The sequence below is a fragment of the Dioscorea cayenensis genome, chromosome 3 (genome assembly GCF_009730915.1).
Source record: "Dioscorea cayenensis subsp. rotundata cultivar TDr96_F1 chromosome 3, TDr96_F1_v2_PseudoChromosome.rev07_lg8_w22 25.fasta, whole genome shotgun sequence".
Taxonomy (NCBI): Eukaryota; Viridiplantae; Streptophyta; class Magnoliopsida; order Dioscoreales; family Dioscoreaceae; genus Dioscorea; species Dioscorea cayenensis.
In genome coordinates, this window is record NC_052473.1 from 18006168 (window position 1) to 18033894 (window position 27727).

The 27727-nt window shown below is 33.4% G+C and overlaps 3 protein-coding genes across 3 annotated transcripts; all 3 read left to right on the plus strand.

The window, feature by feature from the left end:
* The first annotated feature begins 1681 nt into the window (after window positions 1–1681).
* LOC120252790 (DNA (cytosine-5)-methyltransferase DRM2-like) lies at window positions 1682–7447 on the plus strand. Its single transcript, XM_039260953.1, is given in 9 exon segments — window positions 1682–1856; window positions 1946–2071; window positions 2180–2276; window positions 2347–2393; window positions 4348–4473; window positions 5060–5159; window positions 5622–5731; window positions 5827–6252; window positions 6254–7447. Coding segments are annotated over 9 exon segments (1809 nt in total). The 5' UTR covers window positions 1682–1853; the 3' UTR covers window positions 7028–7447.
* A 284-nt stretch (window positions 7448–7731) lies between these two features.
* LOC120283565 (pentatricopeptide repeat-containing protein At2g35030, mitochondrial) lies at window positions 7732–9872 on the plus strand. The gene has a single exon (XM_039290277.1). The coding sequence runs from the start codon at window positions 7905–7907 to the stop codon at window positions 9810–9812; it is 1908 nt and encodes a 635-aa protein (XP_039146211.1). The 5' UTR covers window positions 7732–7904; the 3' UTR covers window positions 9813–9872.
* A 14570-nt stretch (window positions 9873–24442) lies between these two features.
* Window positions 24443–26490, plus strand: LOC120251223 (beta-1,3-galactosyltransferase pvg3). The gene is given in 3 exon segments (XM_039259764.1): window positions 24443–24975; window positions 26072–26099; window positions 26101–26490. Coding segments are annotated over 3 exon segments (951 nt in total).
* Window positions 26491–27727: the final 1237 nt, after the last annotated feature.

Here is a 27727-nt window from a genome sequence, read left to right on the forward strand (position 1 = left end):
TTTTCTGTGTGGTGTTTTACTGTCTATACCTTAATAAAATATTGAAAATAAAGTAAGCACTAACAGTGGGGGAGACACAAGGTGCCACATAGTGCAAGTGCGAAAAAGTTGAGCCCACCCAATTGCACCCATGTGCAAGGCCAAATGCAAGCTTGATCACATTGACAAAGTGCAAAGTACCGGTAATTTTGTAATTTTATTTGTATTTAATTTTAAAAAATTATAAATAAGTGATGTTTTGGGAGTTTGCTAAATTTGGAAGGCTTTTTGGAAATTGTCCAAGTTGAAAGAGTCCAATGACCCTATTGCTATCTTTCATTATTTTTTTATATATATATATATATATATATATTTAGACAATTGACTAAAAAGAGATCTAACTTAAGAGTTTATCGAGAGACAAACAGGTACAAAAGTAAATCAATTATGATGACTTCTTGATATTATAAAAACTTATTAATTTGGTCATGTGCTACATGAAAAATATAAGTTCTCCACTTACCGACCTAAAAGATTTGTAGAAATTATATTGCCATGAAATTTTGAAAAGAAGGTATAATTTCTCCCATTAAATTTTATTTTAAACATTATCATAAATAGTTTCTAAAATTTGGATCAATGAATAAACAGTATTTCTATAGTACTATATTGTATAGTCAAAGCCTTACGCATATACACCAATATCATGTGACAATTCACTATTCTAAATAGTGGTTGTCTATAGTGATTTGAAAGTATACCAACTAAAATGCAAATATGCCAAGATTTGACCTATGGTGGATGACCAACTCAATCCACCATCGACACATTCTATAAAATCATTATTTTTATATAAGTAATAAATATCAGTTAATTATTATAATATGCACTTATATTATAACTCTGAATTAGTTATCTCTATATATTATAATTTCACTCATTTAATTAATTCAACAGCAATAAATATTTTTCAATTTTTTTACTTCCATGTTCATTTGAGACATTGGGGGTTTAATTATTATTGAACTGAAATTTTTATTTAATAACTTTGTAAAAATTATGTAAATTAATAAAAAGCCATTTTTTTAACAAAGATCACAAGAGATTCATACTGGAACCAATAAATAATATTATTACATAATATAAAAATGTACTAGTTATGATGATTTAATAACAGCTTAAAGATAATTTTCTCATTATGTAATTTAAGAAAGAAAAGAACATTACTCCTCTTTATAAGAGATTCATGCCATAACCAATAAATAATATCAGGGCCTAGTATATACACACAAACAAACGATGTTACGGGAGCAAAATTTGGAACTCTACATTTTAAATCAATCAACTTATTTGTTTCCCAAAAAGCTATTACATCTTTATAGAATCCCATAATTTATGACAATTACATAACATGTGGAAAAACATAACTTATTTTATTTTTTAAAAAAACTAAATAGTAATAAAATACAAAATTAAAGAGCTAAAAAAGGGATTTCCACGTGTCAGTGGGCCCGATTGCATCAGTTACCAAATTCATGCTCTGTATTTATTCTTCCCATGATATCCACCGTTCATGTTGCATCGGGATCAGCTCCATCGTCGATTCTTCCTCTTTTCGATCCCTTTCTCGCTCCGATTTGGAAACCCTCGTGCTCCTAAACCCTAACCCTAGTTCCTGGTCTACTCTCATGGCGAGCTAGTGCCTGGAGCCTCGAAGGGTCAATCTCCTCACTGGCCATCGCTTCGCGTGCCTTAGATTGATCAAGGTATCATCTTGGGAGGAGGCGGACAAGGGGAGCTTTTCGCTCTTTCAATTCGTTCCCGGGCATTCGATTCCAAAGTTGTTTTTGGTTTTTTTGGGATCAAGGCAAGAGATGGTAATTATATTTTGCTGTTTTGATGTTTCTTTGTGGTTTTTGAGCTGAGTTTCTCTGATGATTCGTGTGAATGGTTTTCGTTTGTGTAGGATTTGATTAGTGATAGCGATGACGGTGATGGCTTTCAATGGGAGAGTGATGAAGATGATGGAGATGCAATACCGCCTTCCAATCCACCTCTTCCTCCGGATTCAGCCGCCGGGACTTCAGGGAAGGTGATTGTGGACGAACTTATACTGATTTTTTTTTTTTTGTTTGATTTGACGGCAAGTTTTAGTAGAAAGCTGTGATCTTTTGAATGTTAAGTTTGTGCTGCTTTCAAGGTATCTGAGGCGAGCTCTTCTCGAAGTGAGTTGGTCTCGCATTTCATGGCGATGGGGTTCTCCGAAGATATGGTGGTCAAGGCCATTGAGGAGAATGGTGAGTACTTTGCATTTTCTTGTACGTTGGTTGTATGTTTGTGTTGTTGAGATTGCTATTGGATCTGCAGGAGAAGGAAATAGTGAAGCTATATTGGAGACGCTGCTTACTCATGCTGTGAGTATCTAGTTATTCCCTTTTTTAATTGAATTGCATCAATATTGATGAATGATGTGACCTTACTGTTGTAGATGTTCTACAGGATCCATTCATTTAGTTTTTTTTTACATGTAAAGCTTGCAACATTTTCTGAGAAGTCCTTGCAATATTTGCTAGCAAACTCTTGTTTCTGTTGGTGGTGGCAATTGTTATTCAATTAACTGAATTTTTTGTCGTTCTTTCTGGAATGCTGGGAGTTGTTGGCTCAAGTGTGTTTTAGGGGTGACATGGATGATGGAGTTCTTTGGCCACTGTTCTCTTCCTTCCGCTTGGCACCTCTTTATCTATCCTTTAATTTTGAAAGGAACGACATCAAGTATGGTGTGGTTCTTAATAAATACTTTGGTTCTTAATAGTATATCTGCTTTAGATACAATTTGGACACATGCTGAATCACATGTTTCCCATAACCATAGGTTATTTTAGTTTGTCTAAAAAGATTTTAATTTTATTTATCTCTTTTCCATACCATTCTCTGTCTTAATTTTTTTTTTTCTGGATTTTCATCCTAATCTTTTTTTTATTTGAATTACGTTATCTTTTTGTTATCTTTTAAAAAATCCATAATTTTTTTATATTTGTTTTTATTTTTATAAATTGATTCTTATCTAATCTTTGGATTACTGATTGTTATGATTTTTTTTTCATGTTTTTAGGACCGTTTGCCAATTTAACTTTTAATATGATTTAAATATCTCATAATTTTTATTTATTTAAAAGCAAACCATTTTATTACCATGTTCTTCACTATTTTCAAAACAATGTGATTCACAAGTCTAAAACGTACATATACTGTATGTGTGTGCATCTATTTCAGTCGTGTCTGCAAATTTTTTTTTCATTGTATTGAAGTGTTGAATATTCTGCAATACATGGATACATGACACCCCTAACAACTTGATTTTGCATTATTTAAAAAATGTAGCATGTGAACTGAACCATGAATGCAGTTAACCTTGCAGAATTTTATAAATTGATTCTTATCTAATCTTTCGAATACTGATTATTATGATTTTTTTTATATGTTTTTAAGACCGTTTGCCAGTTTAACTTTTAATATGATTTAAATATCTCATAATTTCTATTTATCTAAAAGTGAATCATTTTATTACCATGTTCTTCACTATTTTCAAAACAATGTGATTCACAAGTTTAAACGCACATATACTGTATGTGTGTGCATCTGTTTCTGTCGTGTCTGCATATCTTTTTTCATTGTATTGAAGTGTTGAATATTCTACAATTCATGGATACTTGACACCCCTAACAACTTGATTTTGCATTATTTTTAAAGTGTAGCATGTGAACTGAACCATGAATGCAGTTAACCTCGCAGATTTTAATAATATTGATGTTCAAAGTTGGAATTTTTTTTACTTTCTCAGTTTATCTTTCCCAGATTTTTAATTTTTGTTTATTAAGTTCATTACAATGAGGGCTGTGGGCCTCGATACTGTATTTCTTTTCTCCTTGTTTTGATATTTTCTCGCAAATTGGTGTACTTGTTGAGAATTGTTTTATAGCTTCCATGAACTATTTGATGTTCTTGTTTAGACTTTGAGATATATGTTGACTGCTCGAGTGTCCAAAAGTTCCTGATCAGATGAGGAAGACACCATAATTTCTTCCATCTATTTTTCTAAATGTGTAACTAAAAGTTATGTTTTTGTTTTATGCTAAAACGGACTTTGAGACTTTGAGCGGCCACAACATGACATACATGGGCGCAAATGAAAGATTTTAGGCTTGCTTTATTTTTCCCTGGGAATTTACTATTGCTCTAATTATGCTGTTGATCACGCATCACACTATTAAGTGTTATACTTAATAACAGATATTTTTCGCAGGGTATAATGTTTCATTTTTGGATGCCAATATCATATTTGATCACATAATTTATATCACTTTGCAGGCCATAGAAAAATCTCCCGTGAAAAGGGAACAATCCCCTATAGATTGCACCTTCTCAAGTGATGAAGATGTTTTGGGGGATGATATTTCAGATGTGAGCAACTTTGAATATTCCAGTGAAGATGAGGTAAGGGAAACAGAAAGAAAATTTGTGATATTATTACAATTTATGTTTTATGTAGTACAAATCAGTAAGAAGTTGTGAAGGAGTATAATGTAGTGACTGAATTAATGGAGGTTATGGTTGTGGGAAATTAAAGTTTGGAGGGCTCTGTCCATGTCTTTTATCGGAAGAATAATGGTATTAGCTAACATGTGTACAGCAAAAATGCAAGGATTACGTCCTTTTTGTGTTCACATATCTTCCTCTTTCTTCATCTTCTAAAACATTTTATATTAATGTTTTCATGAATTCAGTAATTGCCATTTACAGGCATTGAGAAGGGGCATCTATATTTACTAATTCCTTATTTCTACCTTTATTTTGTCAATTATCGTTGTGTTGTTTTCTTGTTGGATTTTGGCTAGTCTGAAGTTTTCTTTTACATTTGAGTGATGTTTGACAATATTTGCCATGATGTATTGGCATGGAAATGGTTCAATGATGTGTCTTCCCTCCTTTCTGTTTGTGAAAGTGTTTGTTGTTGATTGTATATTGATGTTGTTTAATGGCCTTATTTATGGTGTGTATTTTTTTAATGTTATTTGTACAGGATTATACAGAAGGCACCTCTGATAAGGATAGAAAATTGTCTGTATTAGTAGAGATGGGGTTCCCTGCTGATGAAGCATTTTCAGCCATTAACAGATGTGGTATCTTATTTTTTTAATTGTTTTTGTTTGTGGTTGATTTTTAAATATTAAACAAAGTTAGAATCATTCATAGATTATTCTTTTATGTAAATTGTATTAATGTTATTGGTTTCTTGACTGCCCCACATCAATATACTGTTAGCTGTGAGTGCCACCGGCTTAATGAATTGTCATAGTACAAGCTGATTGTTTCTAGACATTGTTGGAAAAGAATATCTTCAGTGAGAGAATTTTATACTCTCTAAAACTCCAAGATGATTTTATATTAGATCACATGGTCAATATCTTAGTGCTTTGATGGTATTTGCTGTGACCAATTATTTTTTGAATGACTTGAATGAATTCCTTAAATCACTTTTTGTCTTTTGGCAGGAGAATAGATGAGCATTATGCTCTCCTGCATTTCTTATTTGTTCTGTAGTCCGTATGTTGCCTTTTTTTCCCTAATCCAGTTTTACTCAGGGCCTAGTGCTTCTGTTTTGGAAATTGCGGACTCCATCCACGCTGCTCAATTGGCAGCTGATTCTGCTCCCACAGAGGATGACCTTTTTCCAAATTGGTCGGAGAACAAGGTGATGTTTCTATTGCAAAGGGTTTTTTTTTTTTTGGTGAAAGAACTAACTGAGCTGCTTACTGTATGTTCAATTTGGATATTCCCTTACTGCAGGCAGCATCAAGCTATGCATGTGGTTCCTCTGTCAAAAATAAAAGGAAGTTATATGAAATGAAGAAGATGAAACAAAGAGGCAGCTTTCTTGATCGTAAGAAACCATGTTTTGGACAAGGTAATTTGGATGAAGGTTTTCGGTCAGGGTTGACTATCCCAAAGCCGATGATAGGTTTCAGCCTTCCAAATCAGAAGATGAAACCTGCAAATCGGATCCTTCCTGAGGCAGCCATTGGCCCCCCTTACTTCTACTATGAAAATGTGGCCCTGGCACCAAAGGGAGTTTGGGAAACTATTTCACGTTTCCTTTATGACATTGAGCCCGAGTTTGTTGATTCGAAATTCTTCTGTGCTGCTAACAGAAAGAGGGGATACATCCACAACCTTCCAATTCAGAATAGATTTCCTCTTCAACCACTTTCCTCCACGAACAGTGCAGGAAGCATTGCCCATGACGAAAAAGTGGTGGCCTTCTTGGGATCCAAGGACTCAACTAAATTGCTTGCAGACTTGCATTGCGAGTGCGAAACTGACAGAGCGGATAAGAACAGCTCTTGCCAATTCCGACGACCCACCTCCTGAAAGAGTCCAAAGGTTTGTCATGAACGAATGTAAGAAATGGAACTTGGTTTGGGTCGGGCTACACAAGGTGGCGCCATTGGAACCAGATGAGATGGAAATGTTATTGGGTTTTCCCAGGGATCATACGAGGGGAGGTGGAATAAGCAGGACAGAGAGATACCGGTCCTTGGGCAATTCATTCCAAGTTGATACTGTGGCTTACCATCTTTCTGTGTTGAAGGACATGTTCCCGAATGGTATCAACCTATTATCTTTGTTCTCTGGAATAGGGGGAGCTGAAGTTGCTTTACATAGGCTAGGAATCCATCTGAGGAATGTAGTTTCAGTTGAGTTATCAGAAATAAACAGGAACATACTCCGTGGCTGGTGGGAGCAAACCAATCAGACGGGGACCTTAATTGATATCGCAGACGTTCAGCAGCTCAACGGCGACAGACTTGAGCAAATGATAAACATGTTTGGTGGGTTTGATCTGGTGATCGGAGGAAGTCCATGTAATAATCTCGCTGGCAGCAACCGGTACAGCCGTGATGGACTTGAGGGCAAAGAATCTGCTCTCTTTTATGATTATTTCCGCATCTTGGATCTCGTAAAGAATATTATGGGAAAGAGTTTCTGAATCTATTTCTTAGAGTAAAAGGATTTGTTGTCCCTATAAAGCATGGTTTCAATTTTTTTCAAGATAAGCAATCCAGAAGGTTTGATTGAAGCTCTCGTTCTTGAGCCAGATAACATTGTTGTGTTCAAATGCTTTATTTCTCTGAAGCAACCTTTCTAACCAGTTCGGCGAATATCCGCTTTCTTGCTGATTTTAGATCGACATAAAACTTTAGCTTCACAGATGCAAATGTCTGTTATTTTCGAGCATCTGAACTACCTTAACTTTATTGTTTATTTGGCCACTGTTTGAACATTCATAACCAGCAATGGCTTCTCAAGCAGTGTTCTTTTTTCCTTGCAAGAATTTGGTCCGGAAAATTTGTTTGTACTTTATTCTTGAAATTGCTAATTCAAGTGAGAGTTCACCAAGTTATTTCTATTATGCAGCATTCCTCTCCAAATTACTTCATGCTTGTCCGCCTGGTCATAATGTTTTGTTTTGTTTTGTTTTATGTTGTTTTTAATTATTATTATTATTATGATGGTTACACTGCTTTAAAAAAATAAAGGTGTGTAAATGCTCCACGGAGTAAGTGATGGAGGTGGGCTCCATTGACATATGGATGTTTACAGATAATCACTATTCATACTCTAAAAAAATAAAGGTGTGCATTTGCTCCACGGAGTAAGTGATGGAGGCGGGGTTTGTTAACATATGGATGTTTACAGATAATCACTACTCATATTTTAAAAATTTCAGCTACTAATAAACTATTTGGTCATTAGTAATTTGAAAGAATGAGGGCCTTTGGTGAAAAAAAGACATCCAACGCAAAATCCTCCCTTTCAAACCCCTTAATTTGTTTCTTAACGGGTTCGGATCTCTTTCTTCTCAAATGCTGATAGCTTCTCGCTGCTTACGCATCAGAAAACCACAGGTACTCTCACCTCCTCTCTCTCACCCCTTCTCCTCCTCCTCCTTCCATCCTTTGATCCATACAAGCACCCTTAGAATCTCCACCGTCCAAAGAGACATCAGCGCTGATCCCAAGACAGCCTTCACCAACCAAACCATCACCCGGCTCGCCAACAATGGCAGAATCCCTGACGCCCGTCACCTGTTCGACCAAATGCCTCACAGAGATGTCATCACTTGGACCGCCCTCATCTCCGCCTACATCCGCTGCGGCATGCTCCGTGAGGCTCGTGCTCTCTTCGACCGCCCTGATGCCCAGAAGAACGTCGTCACTTGGACCGCTCTCCTCTCCGGCTACGTCCGCTCCAAGAGAATCCTTGAAGCTGAGGATATCTTTAAGCGAATGCCCGAGAAGAATGTTGTTTCTTGGAACACTATGATGTCTGGATATGCTGAGAATGGGCTTGTTGATAAGGCGTGTGAGGTGTTTGATAATATGCCTGAGAGAAATGTGGTGTCTTGGAACACTATAGTGACGGCATTGTGTCAGTGCGGGAGGGTGGAAGAAGCTTGGGCGATGTTCAGGAGGATGGTACATAGAGATGTTATTTCATGGACAGCGATGGTTGCTGGATTTGCGCAGAATGGGAGGGTTGATGATGCACAAAAGCTGTTTGATGAAATGCCGGAGAGAAATGTTGTGTCTTGGAATGCAATGATTTCTGGTTACACACAGAATTCACAGCTTGACAAAGCTCTTGAGCTTTTTGATAAAATGCCGGAGAGGGATATTCCATCGTGGAACACAATGATCACCGGTTTGATACAGAACGGTGAATTGGTAAAGGCGAGGCGTTTGTTTGATCGAATGAATGAGCGGAATGTGATCACATGGACGACGTTGATCACAGGGTATGAGCAAGATGGGCAGAATGAGACGGCGGTTAATGTGTTCTTGGAAATGCAACGAGACTGTGTTCGGCCTAACCAAGGGACGTTTGTCAGTGTTTTAGCTGCCATAAGTAATTTGGCGGCGCTTGCCATCGGCCAACAAGTTCATCAGATCATAAACAAGACTAGTTTTCAGTTCAGTTCTTTCGTAGAATCAGCTCTGATCAGTATGTACTCGAAATGCGGTGAATTATTCACAGCGAGAGAGTTGTTTGATTTGTCAAGTCATAAGGATTTGGTGTCTTGGAACACAATGATCGCCGCATATGCGCATCATGGACATGGTATGGACGCGGTAAAATTGTTCGATGAAATGAAGATGACTTCATTTAAACCAGATGATGTCACTTACGTCGCTTTGCTCTCAGCATGTAGCCATTCAGGTTTGGTTGATGAGGGGCTTAGAATTTTCAAATCTCTTGTAAGTGACGAGTCAATTAATGTACGAGAAGATCACTATGCTTGTTTGGTAGACCTTTGCAGTAGAGCGGGAAGGCTTGAAGAAGCTACAAGGTTTATCAAAGGCCTTAAGAATAAACAATCATCGGCATGTGTATGGGGAGCTCTTCTAGGTGGTTGTAATGTACATGGTAATGAAAACATCGGTGAATTAGCTGCGAAAAAATTGTTGGAGATAGAACCAAACAATGCCGGAACATATCTGTTGCTGTCAAATATTTATGCATCTGCGGGGAAATGGAAAGAAGCTGCCAATGTTAGGCTCAGAATGAAAGATAGAGGATTGAAAAAACAACCTGGTTGCAGTTGGATCGAAATTGGCAATCGTGTTCATGTGTTTACAGTGCGTGATAAATCGCATAATCGATCTGAGTTAATATATAGTTTGGTGCAAGATCTTCATCACAAGATGAGTGTTTCTGATGATTATGCATTGGATTTTGATGATTTAGTGGTTGTTAATCATCAAGTAGAATGAGAAAAAATTTCAGGAATAATTAATGATACAGATTTAAATGCATCAAGGTTGTATAATGATCGGGTTGTTTATTTATTTATTTTTTGAATAATATGGACAAGTTACGCATTTCAACCCAGTTCTTTAATTTGGAAGAAAAGTGAAATACCAACTATACAATATACAATAATAGATGTGATTATATTTATATTAACTAAAGTGTTTTAAAAATATTTATTATTATTATTTTTTCACTATGCATATCAGTTTGAAGAGAAAAAAAAATTTAAATTTTGTAGCAAATTTTATTTTTAATCAAAATTTTGCATGTAATCACGCCTATAAATTTATCTAATCTATGATACGATTTATATCGAGATATGTACACTCACAATACATAAATAATTGCAGGTATACCCACATTATCAAAATCCATAATATTTTTAAATAATGCCATTTTATGTGCCCACTTTTTCTTCAACTCATTATCAAAATATACATATAAATAAATAAATATGTTATATGTATATATAATAATATATTTGAAGGGCAAAAATTTTGTTTCTTCCCGTGAATTGAATCATTATTTCTTATTTACCAATTACCACCTAGCCAACTTTACTACCATTTTCGGGAATAAAGAACATTTGTAATTTGATTTGATTTTATTTTTTACAAATACTATAAATATGGTCAACAGCATGCATCTTCACTTGGCACATGAGATTTAAATAGTAAGTTGCACCCACAAACGGCGGCCATTATCATCACTTCATCTAGGGAAAAGAAACTCAAAGATAATATAAGTGACGGTTGGAGACCGTCAAAGGCTTAAACGAGCCATATGAAGAGAGATTCTTGTGGCGATATAGGAAAATATTTGAAGTTTATCCATTCATTCATCAAGGTTTCAAGACTAAAGAAGGTTTTAATATTTATTTTTATTGCAATGTATACTTTTTGGTTTAGATTTATGTTCTCTTTTCATGGAGCACTAATTTGTGAGATATTTGGGCATAATGAACCCTAGGGATTATTTTGTATTAAGACGATGTTAATCTTTTTTTGATTGATAGCATTTGAGATCTATTAAATGAGCTTTTGTTGCAATGGTAATATACATGGTGACAACCCAGATCCCATGTTGTTTTATATTGTGATGAGTTAGAACTTCACTATGTGGAGAATCTACCTTAATAAAAAAAGATTGTCAGTACGCCTAGAGATAGGGTATTGAGGAGTATGATATTTTCAAATCTATCACCTTACAATTCTTCCAAGGTTGAAATTTTTCTAAAATACTAATGAAATTATAGAGAATCACATTGGCTTTGTATGGGATTAGGTATTGATTGTCTCAAGAGAGGAATCAATACAACTTAGGAACTTTCGGTCAATGACCTATCAATTGATGGTTTAACATCCTTGTCTAAATTAACACTTTCAGGTAATTCATCACTTGAATACCTTTTCAACATGCTTGATTTGCCTCTAAATGTCATCTTCATCATTAATGATCTTAGACAATTAGTTTACTTAAATCTCTTCTTCAATCAATTTCTTCTTTAAGCTAGATAAAATAACTATAGTTAGTGCTAGTAATTGTTAGTCCATCTACTTTTCTCGAGTTAATTTTATTTACTTGGCATAAATCTTACACTTGCGAAATTGAGCGGAATTCCATGTTGCCTTCATATGCAATTAACTATTTATATTGATTTAGAGGTTAGATTGTTTGGACATAAAGATCCCACAAGTATGTTGATAACTCTTTTCGAAACTAACAATTAATCGCCTACTAAACCCTAACGAGATCTCTTTCTAACATAAGTGTTATATTACCATGAAATAATGTGATGTTGAAATAATGTATGTAAATACCTGGTTGCACATGAAGTCTTCTATGTGATATCACCATCATCCCTTAAAGTAGTTGTATACTTCAATGATTTATACTATCTACAAGAATATGCTAAGATGCATTACTGAACATTGTGTGTTAAGGATTGTCTATACTTGTAGATAAGAATGCTCAAGGGCATCCTCACCGTATTGAAGAGAAAACAAAAAAGAATGCTCGTTATTATAGTAGAGAATCTATAGTTTTAGACTTTTCGTTTATATAAAAAGAAAACACAATCAAAATGACTTGCTTACCAGTAATCTTTGTAGCTGGATGAAAAGCAAGCATTTTTCAACAAGATTTAGTGTTGTCGGGTGTAGGTGTTTGGGGACTTCTATTGAAACGAGAGATTACGGAGGAAACCCTCGGATCAACATTCTGACTCTTCGCTTAGAAGCCCATCTTGGCCTCTTTTAGAGTGCCAAGCATATATAATTGCGAAAAACAATAATTTGAATAGTCATAGCCCATAATTATGGGTATCACCCATAAATCTGAACTTTAATATGAACTAACGAAAACAAATTCTACCTCCATTAGCAAGAACAACTGATGGATCTAGTCTTTTCTTTAAAGTAGTGGTTTGCCCACCAACATTTCTATAAAGCATAGTCCCTTGAGCAGTCACTCTACTTTTCCAAACTTACCTTTTAGTTTCTTTCCTTTAAATTGTAACTTTTATTCTCTTTGCTATTTTACCATGTCAGTCCCCCTAAGCCCTTACTCTAAACCCTACAAAAAATGGACGGACATGGATAGCTTTAAAATAGTAAATTGGACTAAAAAGTCACAATTTAAAATAAGAAACTAAAAGAATAAGTTTGAAAAGGTAGAAGAACTATTTAGAGAATTATACCATTATCTTATTTGAGTCAGTCCCGATGGTGTAGGGTTAGGGTTTAGTGTTTAGAAGGATTGATATGACTCAATTAAAATTATAGAGGGACTAAAAGGTTATGATTTAAAATAGAAAGATTAAAAGATAAGTGTGAAGAAATAAAGGGACTGTTTAGAGAATTATACTTTTCCATAAAGATACAGTCTACAGACCATACATTAAGTGTATTAGTGCATTCGAAAGAATTCAACAAAATTTAAGGAGATCGATACTATCTTCAATTATCCTCATGTGCTTCTATATGAAGAAAAAGATAGATTTCATACTTGGTGAACCTCCGTACTTGTCTGTCCCTTTGATAATAATCTGTTTGTTCCTTTGGCAATCCCTTGAAATGGACCCATTTCATAATTGGAACTGAATATTAGAGACTTCTTGAAAATTGCATATTTTATTTACTCATTGGAAAGTGGAGTTTTTGGGCTTTTTAGCTGTTGTGATTTCTTTCATTGTAATAGACAGTAATCCATAAGCATTAATACATTGTCATCTAAGAGTATGTTGCTAGGCTACAGATCATTGTGTCGTACCCATGTCAAATGTATGTGTTGTAAAGCACGTAGCATTTGATACAAAAAAAACCTTGGTACAAAATATTGTACTAACATATAAGAATAGTAGAATGAGTAGATTTCATCTCCAATACAACAGATCAAAGAGTATGTTGCAATAAGTAAAAGCTTTGTGATAATATATAAAATTTAAACTATCAATAACAGAAAAACTTTAACCTAACAATTGTTCATAGGCAAAGCTCCGTCACGTTTGTGCTTATCTACCAAATCCAATTCCATCATCTCTTGTGCAATATATACAACAGTAAATGCTCTTCAATCTAAAGGAGGGATTACATCCAGAACATCTATAACCTAAATTATTACAAAATCAGTTGAACTAAATTAAAATAATAATAATAAATGGAATCACAGACAATATATTAAATTAATTAATTATTCTTTCCATTTTAGTAAAAAATTAAGTAGAAAACTCATATTCTTGTGCTTCTAGTACACTAACAATAGCAACAACTTCATCATCCTCAGTGTAGCAACACATTGTCATCGAATGCATTCGTGATCTTCCTAACTGCCACCCTAACTTCTCCATAACTCTAGTTAAAGGGAAAGGTTTGGTGAGAGTATATGAAGCTAGAGAGAATTTGTCTCACAGGTGATGTGGGACTATGGACCTGAGCCACTACATCCAACATCCTCTGGGGTCCACAGCGGATGTGGGACCCAATATCCTAGCCCATCCAAAGCACAGTCCGGTATCGACGTAGAACCCAGCTCTGATATCATATTACATAGGGACCCACCACCCTAACTTCTCTATAATTCGAGTTACATGGAAGGTTTGGTGAGAGTATATGAAACTAGAGAGAATTGGTCTCATAGGCAATGTGGGACTATGAACCTGATATTCTATACTTGCAGAATATTAAGATAGATAAACAACCAGAAATTTGTTTATATTGATTTTGATGCATTAATATCTCCTCTTGAACAACTAAATGATTTTTCAATTGCCTAGGAGTGTGTATGTGTAAATATATATATCTCATTAAAAAAGGATTAACAAATATAAGGTTGTTCTTTGTGTGCATATTTTCTTTTGTCCTCGTAATCAGTCTTATTAGTTGTTATGATTAGTGAGGATTTTAATTTAGTTTTCATTAATCACCAAAATAGTATATATACTTTTCTCTATCTTCTCTTTTGGTCCTTCTACTCAAAAATACTCCCGACTAGTCCCTTTACTTTTAAAAATGTGCTCACTTAATTAGAAATGCTCCCAACTAGTCCCTTTACTTTTAAAAATGAGCCCACTTAGTCCCCCTAGTTGGGCCATTTTTAAAAGTAGAGAGACTAGTTTGGAGTATTTCAAATTAAGTGGGCACATTTTCAAAAGTAGAGGGACTAGTCGGGAACATTTCTGAGTAGAGAAACTCATAAATAAGAGAGAGAAAAGTAGAGGAACCAATAAGGGTATTATATAATTCTAAAACATTAGAGAGTTTTTATTGCCTGACCTTCAAAGGTTGCTTTTAGTTAATGTTTTTGCTATATATATGTGTGTATGAGAACTCATCATTTAGGACCATCCAAATCTAGGAACGTCTAAAGTAGCCATTGGATTACTATCCAACGGCTATTATTATTATTATTATTATTATTATTATTATTATTATTATTATTATTTATAAACAATGTTAAACAGTATCAAACAATGGTATACATTAATCATAAATAGTAAATTTACACAGTAAGTTTATATAGTATTTATGCAAACAATAGTCATTGAATCATCATCCAACAGTTGTAAACAAACATCCCTAGTGAACAGTCATCTATACAGTACCTTTATATATTCTTTTTATAAGCTTAGAGATCAATTGAATTCTGTTTTGGATCATTCTCTTAGCAGTCAATCTTTGGTTTTTCTGTAAAAAGCAGAGAAATCAGTAATGCTTGTGAACGACAGTACTCTGGTTTCTATTTTCTATAGCAAGCATTTGACTTGGTGTTGCAGATCATATGGTTGCATATAGCTCTGGTTCTGGAAATATGACTAAGAAACAACAAGCACAAGGAAAACATGGAGAATAACTAGTGAGGAAGTATGAAGATGTAAAAGCTTTAAAAAGCTTACTCTTTTTCATGCAAGACACCTTAAGAAAAGTAATTTTTACAGTAATAATGTAATTTCATAGGGAAATTTATACATCACTGCAAAATTATGAAGTGATCAAAGTGTTAAGATTTGTGCCTCAATTGTAGCATCACTATCAAGAATCATAGGTTTTACTGGTCTGTAGTCCATAGGTTCATCCTAACTAGGTGGAATGATCATTGGGTCCCAACTCTCAAAATATATGTTACCATCCAATTCCAGTTTATATACTACTGGAATTAGCATAGAGTAAGACCAAGTATTGTAAATTATTGTAAATTATTATAAAGTATTTCTTGATCCCCACTGATTTCGAGTTTACTGAGTTATTACAGGGTAGATCTGGCTTGAAAACTCTGAAATTCAGCCCTTTATTAAGTATATGAGTAGAATATAATTGGATGCATTGCCCTTTATTCATCAAATTTTCACCATTATACAATAAAATTTTTTCTGCATAAGATGGTGTGTCCTTTTAATATTGATTTCTTATGCAGAAATCAATAGAACTTAATTGAATACAGTGCTTGTGTTGTTGTATTGATTTCTTAAAATTTTAATAATATTTTAAGATGAGGTTGGAGCCATTTAGTTATAGAGAGTTTAATTAATTAATTAATTAATTCGTGTTTGCAAAAATACAAAGGTAATAGGTAAATGTTTACAAGTATATCTATTTTATATTGGTTAGAATATTTTCACGTTTTATATGTCGCACTCGTTTGTTGTATGAGTCTTTAAAGAGGTCCTTACTTATTTTGAATATCAGGCATGGCCCATTTTGGAAGGCCATAAAAGACCCAATTCTAAGCTTCTAAAAAGCTTTCTCTCTTCTTTTGTAAGTCATGTTTGTATTGCATACCAAATTAATATTATAATAATAAGCCTTGATGGATGCCACCACAGTGTTCTTTTCGGCCTTATTCGGAGTGAAATACCAACCTCCCCTTTTTTTCCCTGAAAATAAGACATCTTATTCCATTACATTAACAGCAGCAGGCAAAAGGATGACCAGTTTTATTGAAATCATTATAATGCCAAAGCCATCATGTTTGATACCAATGACCAAATAGTTTATTAGTAGTCAGGTTCCCAATAAAATTTTTCACAAGGGATGAAAGTTCGAATCTTGGGTGAGGGCACATTTTTGGGAGTGTAAATAGTAGTTATGTGCAGATGGTTCCATCGCCCATGTGTGCACGGATCCCGCTTCCATTTGCTCCATCGAGGTTTATGCACGCCTCTACCTTTTTTAGCAGCTAGACTGTTTATTTTAGTAAACAAAAAACTATCAGGTTCGAGTAATTAATGATATTATTTTAGAGTTAATTTGAGGAGGAGAACAATGAACAAAAATTTGAATAACACAGAGATATTAATGTTGTAAAAGTTCAGATTTCCCACACGGATCTTATGGACCTCAATAAGTCAAGATAATGGCATGTGAGGCGTCACATTAACTCTGCATCCCTTTAATCACAAGTGCTTGCCACCTTTTTTTTAAAGAGTAATGCTATATAGAGCGAAAAAACCACACAAAACCAGCCACACAACTGATGTGGTTGGTGATGTGGAATTTCTTTCAAAAAAATAAAAATAAAAAAGGAGAAAATAAAAACTTAATTGTCTCTCTCGTGTGTCCCTCTCCCACTCCTGGCCGCCACTTCACTCCCAGTCGCCATTCTCGGCCGCCGCTTCTCTCTCCCGCTATCGCTTCCCTTCCCCGCTCCAGGCCGTCGCTTTCCTCACTCGTGTGGGTCTCTCTCTCTCTCTCTCTCTCACTCTCTCTCTCTCTCTCTCATGTGGCTCTGTGTTCCAGGTCGCTGCGACCGGCAGCCGCTCCCGATCACAGCTCCCAGCCTTCGCTTCCCTCCCTCCGCGGCGGCTTGAATGGGGGCCTGGAGTGGGTGAGGAAAGCGACGAATTGGAGAGGGAGGGAAGCGTTGGCCGGGAGCGGCGACCGAGAGCACTGAGCCACACGCGAGAGAGAGAGAGAGAGAGAGAGAGAGAGAGAGAGAGAGAGACCCATACGAGTGAGGAAAGCGGGGCCTGGAGCGGGAGAGGGAAGCGACAGCCGATAACAGCGACCGGGAGTGAAGCGGCAGCCAAGAGTGGAAGAGGGACACACGAGAGAGAGAGTGTGTGTGTGTGTGATAGAGAGAGACGATTGGCTTTTTCACTTTCTCTTTTTTTTTTATTAAAAAAAAATTCCACATCACCAGCCACATCAGTCATGTGGCTGGTTTCGTGTGATTCATCGATCTATATAGCATTACTCTTCTTTAAAATGAAGCATTATAACAATTTCATGTGGGAGACTTGGTTTTGCTTAAGCTAGTTACGTATATAGAGTTCAATTCCAATATTCCATTCTAAACTCAATAAGAATTACTATGGACCATTCAAGTTGATTGAAAGAATAGGGGCAGTAGCCTATAAGCTACTTCTGCTAAAGGGAACAAAGATGCATGATGTTTTCCAAGTATAATGAGGAAAAAAAAAAATTAGGTATGATATCTTTATACATGCACCAAGGTTTGTGTTTTAGGATAATATTTATTTATTTATTTATTAAAATTATGGTCAAATCATGCATTTAAACCTGGACCTTTAATTTAGGAGGGAAATAAAATGCTAGTTCAACGATGGTAAAGAAGGTACATTATAGGGAATAAAATACTAGGTCAACGATGGTAAAAAAAGGTACATTATATGTATATTAACTTGTGAGTGTTATAAAATATTTTTATTATTTGTCTTCTACTGTATATATGGAAATTTAATAAGAGGAAAAAAGGAAATTATTTTTTTTGTCCAAATTTAATTATAATTATATTTTTGCATATAATCGCGCCAATAAATCTATTTAAACTATGATGCCATCCAGATAGGTATAGACGCTTACAAAGCATAAATAATTGCATATGTAACCTTGTTCTCAAAGCCCATAATTTTTTTAAATAATACTATTCTATTTTCTTTTTTTTCCCAAATATATTTCACATACCATAAATTTGGGAATTATGATATCTTTATACATGCACCAAGGTTTTTGTTTTAGGATCATATTTATTTATGTATTAAAATTATGGTCAAATCACGCATTTAAACCTGGACCTTTAATTTGGGAGGGGAATAAAATACTAGTTCAACGATGGTAAAGAAGGTACATTATATGTATATTAACTTGTGAGTGTTATAAAATATTTTTATTATTTGTCTTCTACTGTATATATGGAAATTCAATAGGAGGAAAAAAGGAAATTATTTTTTGAATCCAAATTTAATTTTAATTGAAATTTTGCATATAATCACGCCAATAAATCTATTTAAACTATGATACCATCCAGATAGGTATAGACGCTCACAAAACATAAATAATTGAATATGTAACCTTGTTCTCAAAGCCCATAATTTTTTTAAATAATACTATTCTATTTACTGTTTTTTTCCCAAATACATCTCACCTGGTGACAAACATAGTTTTGGCTGTGATCCTGCACATACAATACTACCACTTGAACTCGGAACTCTTTTAGGCTTTGCTTGGTTCAGATGGGAAGGGAGAGTAAGGAGAGGGGGAGAATTGAGAGTTTGAAAAAAAATATTTATATTTGGTATAATGGAGGAGTGTGAAGGGATAATCTATTTTTTTTTTATTTGATTAAGAGTGAGGAGTGCTGAGAGATTTATTGGCGTGATCATCTAAACAAAAACTTAGATTCACTCCCCTCCCACTCCCACTCCCACTCCCACTCCAATCTTGTGAACCAAACACTCCCTTTAATGAGTATTTTACTAATTTGTCATTTTATATAAAATTGATCATAATATTTTTTTATATATTTCAAAGATTATTTTGTATAAACTGATTAATATTAGTAATAATATTATTATACAAATAATAATAATATTTTATAATTAATACTATAATTACCCGATTTTTTATATTTGTTTATATTTATATTATTAATATTATTGTAAAAAATATATTATTATTAATCTGCAATTGACATATTAAAAAATAAAACAAATAATAATAATATTATTATTATTATGAAACATAAAATTAAATTTTAAAAGGACATTATGGTAATTTTTTAAAATTAATAAAGGATACTTTAGTCCTCTCCTAACTACTCATTTCTTACCCAAAAATCAAAAACAAAAGAGTTAAATTCCCAACCAAAGTAAACTTTCTGCACTAGCATCAAGGGCGGGTGTGACACATTTTTAATTTTTACTCATTAAAAAAAACAACATATAAATAAATAAAATATGTTATTTCTATTTATAATAATATATTTGAAGAAAAACAAGTATGTTTTCTTTCCATTCTCGTGAATTGAAATAATGTTTTCTTGTTTACCACCAAACCAAATTTAATGCCCTTTCCGGGAATACTGACCATTCCCATTCTACCCCCACCCTAAAATAAAAAAATTCCACATTGGGACATTTTCGGAAGAATTTAAACCAAAGTTTCTCTCAAGCGCGCGGGGACCTCTTATTTATATTCCCATAATGCCCCCATGGCTCATCATCGGCGCCGGCGCCGTCACGGCGGCGCTATCCACGCCTTTACAGCTCAGCGACTGGATCAGCTTCCACGCCGCCCACCGTCCACCGTCACGCATCTCCGGCGCAGCTGCTCGCCGGCGTAACCTGCTCCTTATCTCACTCATCTCCATCACCGGCTCCGGCACGTTCACCGACCCAAAGAGAAACCAGTACCATCTCGGCCTCGGCTTCGGCGTCCTCCCCGCAGGAGCCGAGTCCGACGCCGCCCGCCTCAGCCGCCGATCGAAGCAGTCCAACGCCTCCCACCTCCGCCTCCCGATTCCCTCCACGTGGCTTCGGCTTCTCCACAGCGGCGACGTCGGCGCCGGAGCCGGCGGGGTTGGGTTCCTCACGAGCATTCGGCCTTGGACGAAGATGTCATCGGCGGCGCACATCTCCGAAGCCGAAGCCGAAGCCGCGCCGTGGAAGGTGAAATCGAAGAGGTCTTGAGGTGGAGAAGATCGCATGCAATCGGAGCAATCTTGGCCGTTGATCAAACCCGTCAGGGAGATGCACGAATCCTCGCCGTCGGATCCCACTAGACAAAGAGCTTCTTCTTCTTCTTCTTTATATGATGCCATGAATTCTCTTTTTTTTTTTGAGAAAACGAGTCTCGAGAGTGTTTATATATATATATATAATATATAAGAATATTAAGGGGTCTATTTGGGAATAATAGTAGAGAGAGAGGGATTTACGGGTGTATTATGGGAAGAAATGGAGAGAGAGAGAAGGATTTGCGGGTGTATTATGGGAATATATATATAGAGAGAGAGAGAGAGGAGAGAAAAATGCAAGAGATTTAAACGTTTTTATTAATTTAAAAATTAATTCATAAATTTTTTTTTGGTAATGGAATTTGATTATTTATATGGAAAATTTTTATCTTTAATAATAAATAAATAATTTTAATAATAATAAAAAAAGACACAGAATGCATTATGAAGCTAGTTCCTTGTGATCCAAGGTAAACTACTATGAAGAGGGGATTGGCCATGTCCTAATCTTATTGTTGGCATTAAAGGGTGCATACTAACTTATGGACATAATAAAAATTAAAGGGCGTTATTTAATTAATATGTTCATCATTTACATTTGCTCAATCCAATGCTTATACAGTTATGCCGTGCTCACAAGGGCAATACAAACCACCCATGCACCCTCATATGCTCCACAAGATCGAGAATTGAGTTGTAGGCCCTCGCCACATAATTGGGGATGTTGGCATCACTTTCGTCTAATGTGTTTTGAACCCAGTAATAAATATCTTGTAAACTAAACTTTTCATAGTGAGACTAATGCCACACTCTTGGGTAAAATTTTGCAAGTGATTAATTTTCTTATTTATAATAACTATTTTGATTAGTACAAATGTTTGAAAAAAATTAATCCTAAATGACTATAATATTAGATGAGTTCGATTTAGTTTATGAAATCACGTAAGCTAGTCAATTTTTTTTTAGTCATGTAGTTTTAATATAGTGTCGTGTTGGAATTTGATTATGCAATATAATTTTATATTTATATAAATTTAATGATTTGAGATTTTATTATTCACAACCTACAAGATCTCAATTAGACAAGTGTGTATATATAATTGGGCTAGTGACATTTTAATTTATTGGTACCGGATTTTTTTATATAGGTTGTTTTTATTCTAATCGAAAAGGTGGGTTCAAACTAAGTCTCATGTAGCTAGGGTGAGAACACTAGGACGTTGAGTTAATGATTTGGTCCACTTTTATCATAAATAAAAAAATAAATAAATAAAATTAAAGGGGAAAAAAACAATTGGACATGAAATGAGAAGTATCATATCAAAACATTAGATTGGACTAGAAACCATCATCAATTCATTCATCCATCTTCAACAAACAACATGACTAGAGTTAAGGTGGTGGGGGGCATGGACCTAACTTCCTAGTTAGAGGCCATAAAAGGGGTCAACATGCCACAACTCATCCTTTTCTAAAAATAAATAAATAAATACCTGCATCACAACAAAAAAGGAAATAATCAATGGAATAAAAGTGTTTCTAATAATAATAATAATAATAATAATAATAATATAATGTTTTATTTTGTAACAATAAAATAGTCTATTCTTGTTTGATATATAACATGATAAGTTTAAGGGCATTGTCAAACATTGAATCAAGGCGTGTTTAATTAGGAGATGTATTTGAGGATAATGACAGAAGAGAACATCCAAAATATTTGGAAATTAAGATGGACATATACTCGTCTTCCTCTTAATATATGGTTTAAAAAATAACAAGTCCTTGTTCAGCACTTTTTTAATTTATTTTCATGAATTTGTCTAATATATATATATATATATATTATCTTTATAGCCATATTTTAAAAGTGTGCTTAATTTTCCCGTATAAAAGCTTCGAGAAGAATAAAGTAACGTTTTCATTTACTAAATATATATAATTTAATAATAATAACACTTTTATAGAGTAATACAAACCATTAGTAACATGTTCGTTTTATTTTAAAAATATAATTTATTCACTTTATAAAAAACACACACAAACCATGAGTAAAGTTGAAATATCCAACAATCTGGTTATACAACTATTTTAAAAAAAAAAAAAAAATCCATACACCACATATAAGTTTATATTAGCTCAAATTTAAGTACAACAAGAATAGTTACTTGTTATTTAATGTGTTTAAACTTGAAAAGACTTAAATTCTTACTATAATGCTTTTGATAGTCATATACCTTTATTTTTTATTTAATTTTTCATTATTTTTTTTTTAAACTGCGACATTCTTGTTTGAGGAATTTGCACATATGTGGAGCAAGCTTAGCAAGCACGTGTGTCCTCATTTTGTATAAATTTTGGGGGTCGATCTCAAATCATTCTTAAAATAAATACCCTATGTACAAAGGACTCGATACTAATAAATCAAAAAATTATTAATTTTTTTAATTAATTATTAAACAAGATGATGATTAAAAAAAAAAATTGCATTTCAATACGAAAGCCTCGATTTCCCTCACTCAAATTCTCATTTATGTCTTGAGTTAAAAAAATTATATATTTTTTTAAAGTATAATATTCTAATAAGACTCTATCAAAAAGAAAGCAATAATTTCGAGTAGCATGCTCTTAAACACGCGCACCTAGTTTAATTATATATATTGCACCTTGGAAAAGCATGTCACACATGCAATCAATATATATACAACTAAGTTTAATTAATTATTTGAAAAAAATTATGATTCTAATATTATATAATATTTTAAGTGTCTGTGATAAATCCTCATTACTTCACATGTTAGCCGGTTTTATATAATAAATTTAATTTTAAAAAATATTTAAATTATCATAACTAATATATCTTTGTACTTATCTATTAATTTTTTTTAATAATATTTGTCACTTTTATCAGTATATTTATAAGAAAAAAGACTTACTAAGAGAGTTATTCATTATTAATTTTTATAATGTTTACATTTCTGTTTTTTCTTTCATTAACTCTGATTTTTCAACTAATAAAATGCCGACAAGTCAAACTTATCACTCTCAAATCTTGCAAACATATGAAGCTATGAAATTAATAAACAACCAAAAAGACACTCTCAAATGCATGACTTAAATTCCCTGTAGACTTTTCTGAATCTGATCTCCCTGATTCCCTGCCTTTCCTCACGCCTCTCCACATGCTCTCTTTATGTATATATATATATGTAACTGCATGTTGATATATTACTGTTTATGCATCTGTTTTTTCCTATCTCTCTCCTCTCATTCCTCTTCAAATTGTTTTAAATCTAGGACGTTGTTATGAACGTCGCTAGATGACTTTTGCTATATATAATCTATATATTACTTTCAACTTAGCTTTAGAAAAAAGCCAAGTTTAGGATTTTAATGTTTTAACTTTGTTTACTTTAGAGAAAAAACTTTTTATTTAATACTTAATCATTTACTTCTAAGAATTAGGTATTTCAAGCTTGAAAGTGTTATTTTCTTATTAACAAATATTTATTGCTATATATATATTTATGTACAAAGTACCATATATATATATGAACTAAACCCTAAACCCTATTTATTGATTAGTTACCTTGTTTTATTATATATATATATATATATATATATGAGAACCCATCATTTAGGGATGTCCCTAGATTTAAAATTTAGGGATGTCTACAATAGTCATCGGATGATAATCTGATGGCTATTATCATTATAAACAATAAAAATCACGTTCTACAGAGTTGTACAGTATTTATGAACAGTAAAAAAAAGTTATACAGTGTTTATATAAACAAACAACGTTGAATGATGATCCAACGGCTTAAATTTAAAACACCTCTAGATTTTAAATCTAGGGACTTACCTAGATGATCTTTTTCCTATATATATACATATATTTACACACTCAAAATTCTAGATGAAATATATATTATTCAACTAGCCTACTTAATTAATTGATTGCCTTCACACCAAACAAAGAAGCCTCTTTTTTTCTTTATATACAAACAAAAAACTTAGAACTCCTTTCTGTTTCTACTAAGCAACCATTGATAATTAGACCACCACCATTATTAACACCTTCTTCCTTCCCATCATGAAGAACCCTAATCACCCTCCCATGAATTCCATTGGCTTCACAAAGCCCTCTATAGGGACTATCATCTTGCTCTTATTACCCTTCATGCTTCTTGCCCTTATCTTCGTTGTCATTTATCCAAATGAGTTCCAACTCCAATCTTTAACCGGCATTGCCCCTGTTATCATCACCCATGCCTCCAATTCTACCTCATTTTTCTCACCGGAAAAACCCGCCTTTCGCCTTCTCATTGGCATTTTAACTCTTCCTGATCACTATGAAAGACGGCATCTTCTCCGGCTTGTGTACTCATTAGAGCCACCGGTGAATGCCGTTATTGATGTTAAGTTCGTCTTTTGTAACCTTACTAAAGATGATCAAAGAGTTTTGGTTGCTTTAGAGATCATTCGTTTTGACGACATTATTATTCTTGATTGCCCGGAGAACATGAACGATGGCAAGACTTACACTTACTTCTCAAGCTTGCCAATGCTTTTCAATGGCAGCAATGGTGATGACAAGCCTTATGATTATGTTATGAAGGCAGATGATGATATTTACTTCAGACTTCCAAGGTAAATATTAACTAAACTTTATTTACTCCATATATATGGTTACATTAGTTATATATTAACTCTTGGTCTTGAACATGAAACATATATATATATATATATATATATGTTTCATGTTTCAAGACCAAGAGTTAATTTTTCTTGTTTGAAGAACATGATTCAATTAATGGTGCACTAAATTCATGAGACATTCATTTCACTTGTTTGACATATATATATATATATATAATTAATGAATTAAGTTATCTTTATATATATATGATTTCATGTTGGGCACCACTAGGTTCTATGTGCTGATCATTATATTATATATAAGTTTTTTTTTTACTTGCATGCCTAGTGAAAATTTGGAATAATAGTTATATATGCTCGAAAAATAATATCTACTCATTTTCTCTGATATATAAATAAATATGATTTTTCTCTACGGAATATTAACAATTACCTTTTCTTGTAGATGTATGGCAGCCATTTTCTCTGATATTTATATATATCTTCTAAGTTTCTAACCCTAACAAGTTTCCTATTCTAGACATATTATATATATATCTATATATATATTCAAACTCTATCCCCTAACAAGTAACAAGTTCTCTACTTTCTAACTAGGTGTCTATATTATATACATATATATATATATATATATATATATATATTTCAAACCCTAACCCTATAACAATCTTCCTATTGCTACCAATTTTGAGTAAAAATAAGATTAAATCTCGGTCTAACTCTATAAATATATATATATATATATATATATATATATATTAGCAGAAGCTGACAAAGTCGACCCAATACAAACATGTGAAATAAATCAACCCTCTCTCGCAAACCCATGCCCTAACCCCTAACAAGTTGCTATTTTTTTTTATCACCATCACATGCATGCAAATAATTAAGAACTTCTCAACGTTGAATTCTTAACATATATATATTAGTGTATGCATGCAAAAAATAACATCTTTTGAACGTTGAATGCTTGATAGACTAGTGCATGTAAATAATAACAACTTCTCAACGTTGAATGCTTAACAGGCTAGTGCATGCATGCATATAAGCAATAACACCTTAAATTTGAACGTTGAATGTTTAACAGACTTGTTGAGTCACTGAAAGAAGATGCCAAGGGAGGACATGTACTATGGTTTTGTGATTCCCTGTGACAGCATGGATCCCTTCCATGACTACATGTCAGGGATGGGCTACATTCTCTCATGGGACTTAGTTCAATGGATTTCTTCATCAAATATACCTCGAAACAATTCTGTCGGTCCCGAAGACATGATGACCGGCAAATGGATGACTCTCGGCCAAAAGGCGAAGAACCGATTCAATACAAAGCCGGCAATGTATGACTTCCCTATTCCGGTTCCTATTGATACTTGCTCTCATGAGTTTGTTCCTGATACTATAGCTGTTCATCGTCTTAAGGATAACCCTAAGTGGGCTAGGACTCTTAAGTACTTCAATGTCACTGATGCTTTGAAGCCTTCTAAGTTGTATCATATCCCTTGATTTTATTTTATTTTATTTTTTGTATTATTTACCTGCTTTAATTTACTCAATTGATGTTAATTTAATTGTTATTTTCATTGTTAAGAGCTATAAATATTCAGTGGCTGCCTTTGATAGGCAGAGAGTTGAATCTTAATTTGTTTAATTTATTTTATACCCCCTCAAGATACTCTCTTATATATATATATATGTATGTATTGTTCTTGAAATTTGTAATTTTATACAACTCTCACTGGTGGGATGGTTGACCAATATATATAATTAAAACAATAGAATAATTATATTTTTATTGCTAAAACCAAAAAGAAATATATTGTAAACTTCTAAAATATATCTTTATACTTAAAAACAATTATAATGATTTCAATTTATATATATATATATATATATATAAGACCACTTGCGCAAATTGTAATTAATTTTTAATGACAAATGAGGTTTAGAATAGCAATTTTTAAATTTGTTTCTCTAAATATCAAATTAATTGGATTGTGTGTAAATGAGAGAGATTTGCATCAAATGGCATTTCATTCAAATATTGCTTTAATTTAAAGATTAATTTAGAAACGAATCTTCATAAAAGGTTAACTCTAATCCAAAATATCAAACTAATTTATCGTGAATATACACTCAAAACTCAAGAGAGATTCCTTTATTTAAAAGAGATAAATTTAGAAAGGTGTTAATGTGAATACGCTCAAATTCAAGAGTGATTTTTTTACATATAAAAGAGATTTATTTAGAAAGATACTGAACTTTAAATTCTTGATGAGCCAGAGAATCTTAAATTTGAATAATTAAAATATTTGTTGCTATATATATATATACAAAACCACCATATATATATTATGATGAAAAGTTAATTTTAATTTTTTTTTATGATATTACATCGTGAAATAGCATTAAAGTGAAAAAGTAAAATACCATTCTTCAAAACAAGCCAAATAAAATAAATGAACATAAATATTAATTTTAACCTAATGGTCTTTGGTCTAATAGTACTGATCTCACGTTATAAGGTGGTTTATAAAGACTTTTATTACTTAGGTTTGAAATGCGTTGAACATAGTGGTGCTAAATAAAATCCCTTGCTGTGGGACCCTTGACTAATGACTTATCGATTTTATAAAAAAAATTGATTTTTTATGGGGGTGTATATGCAAATATAAGTCTTGCATAATTATATACATATACATTTCACAAATTAATTAAATTTATAGTATTCTATATTTTTAAT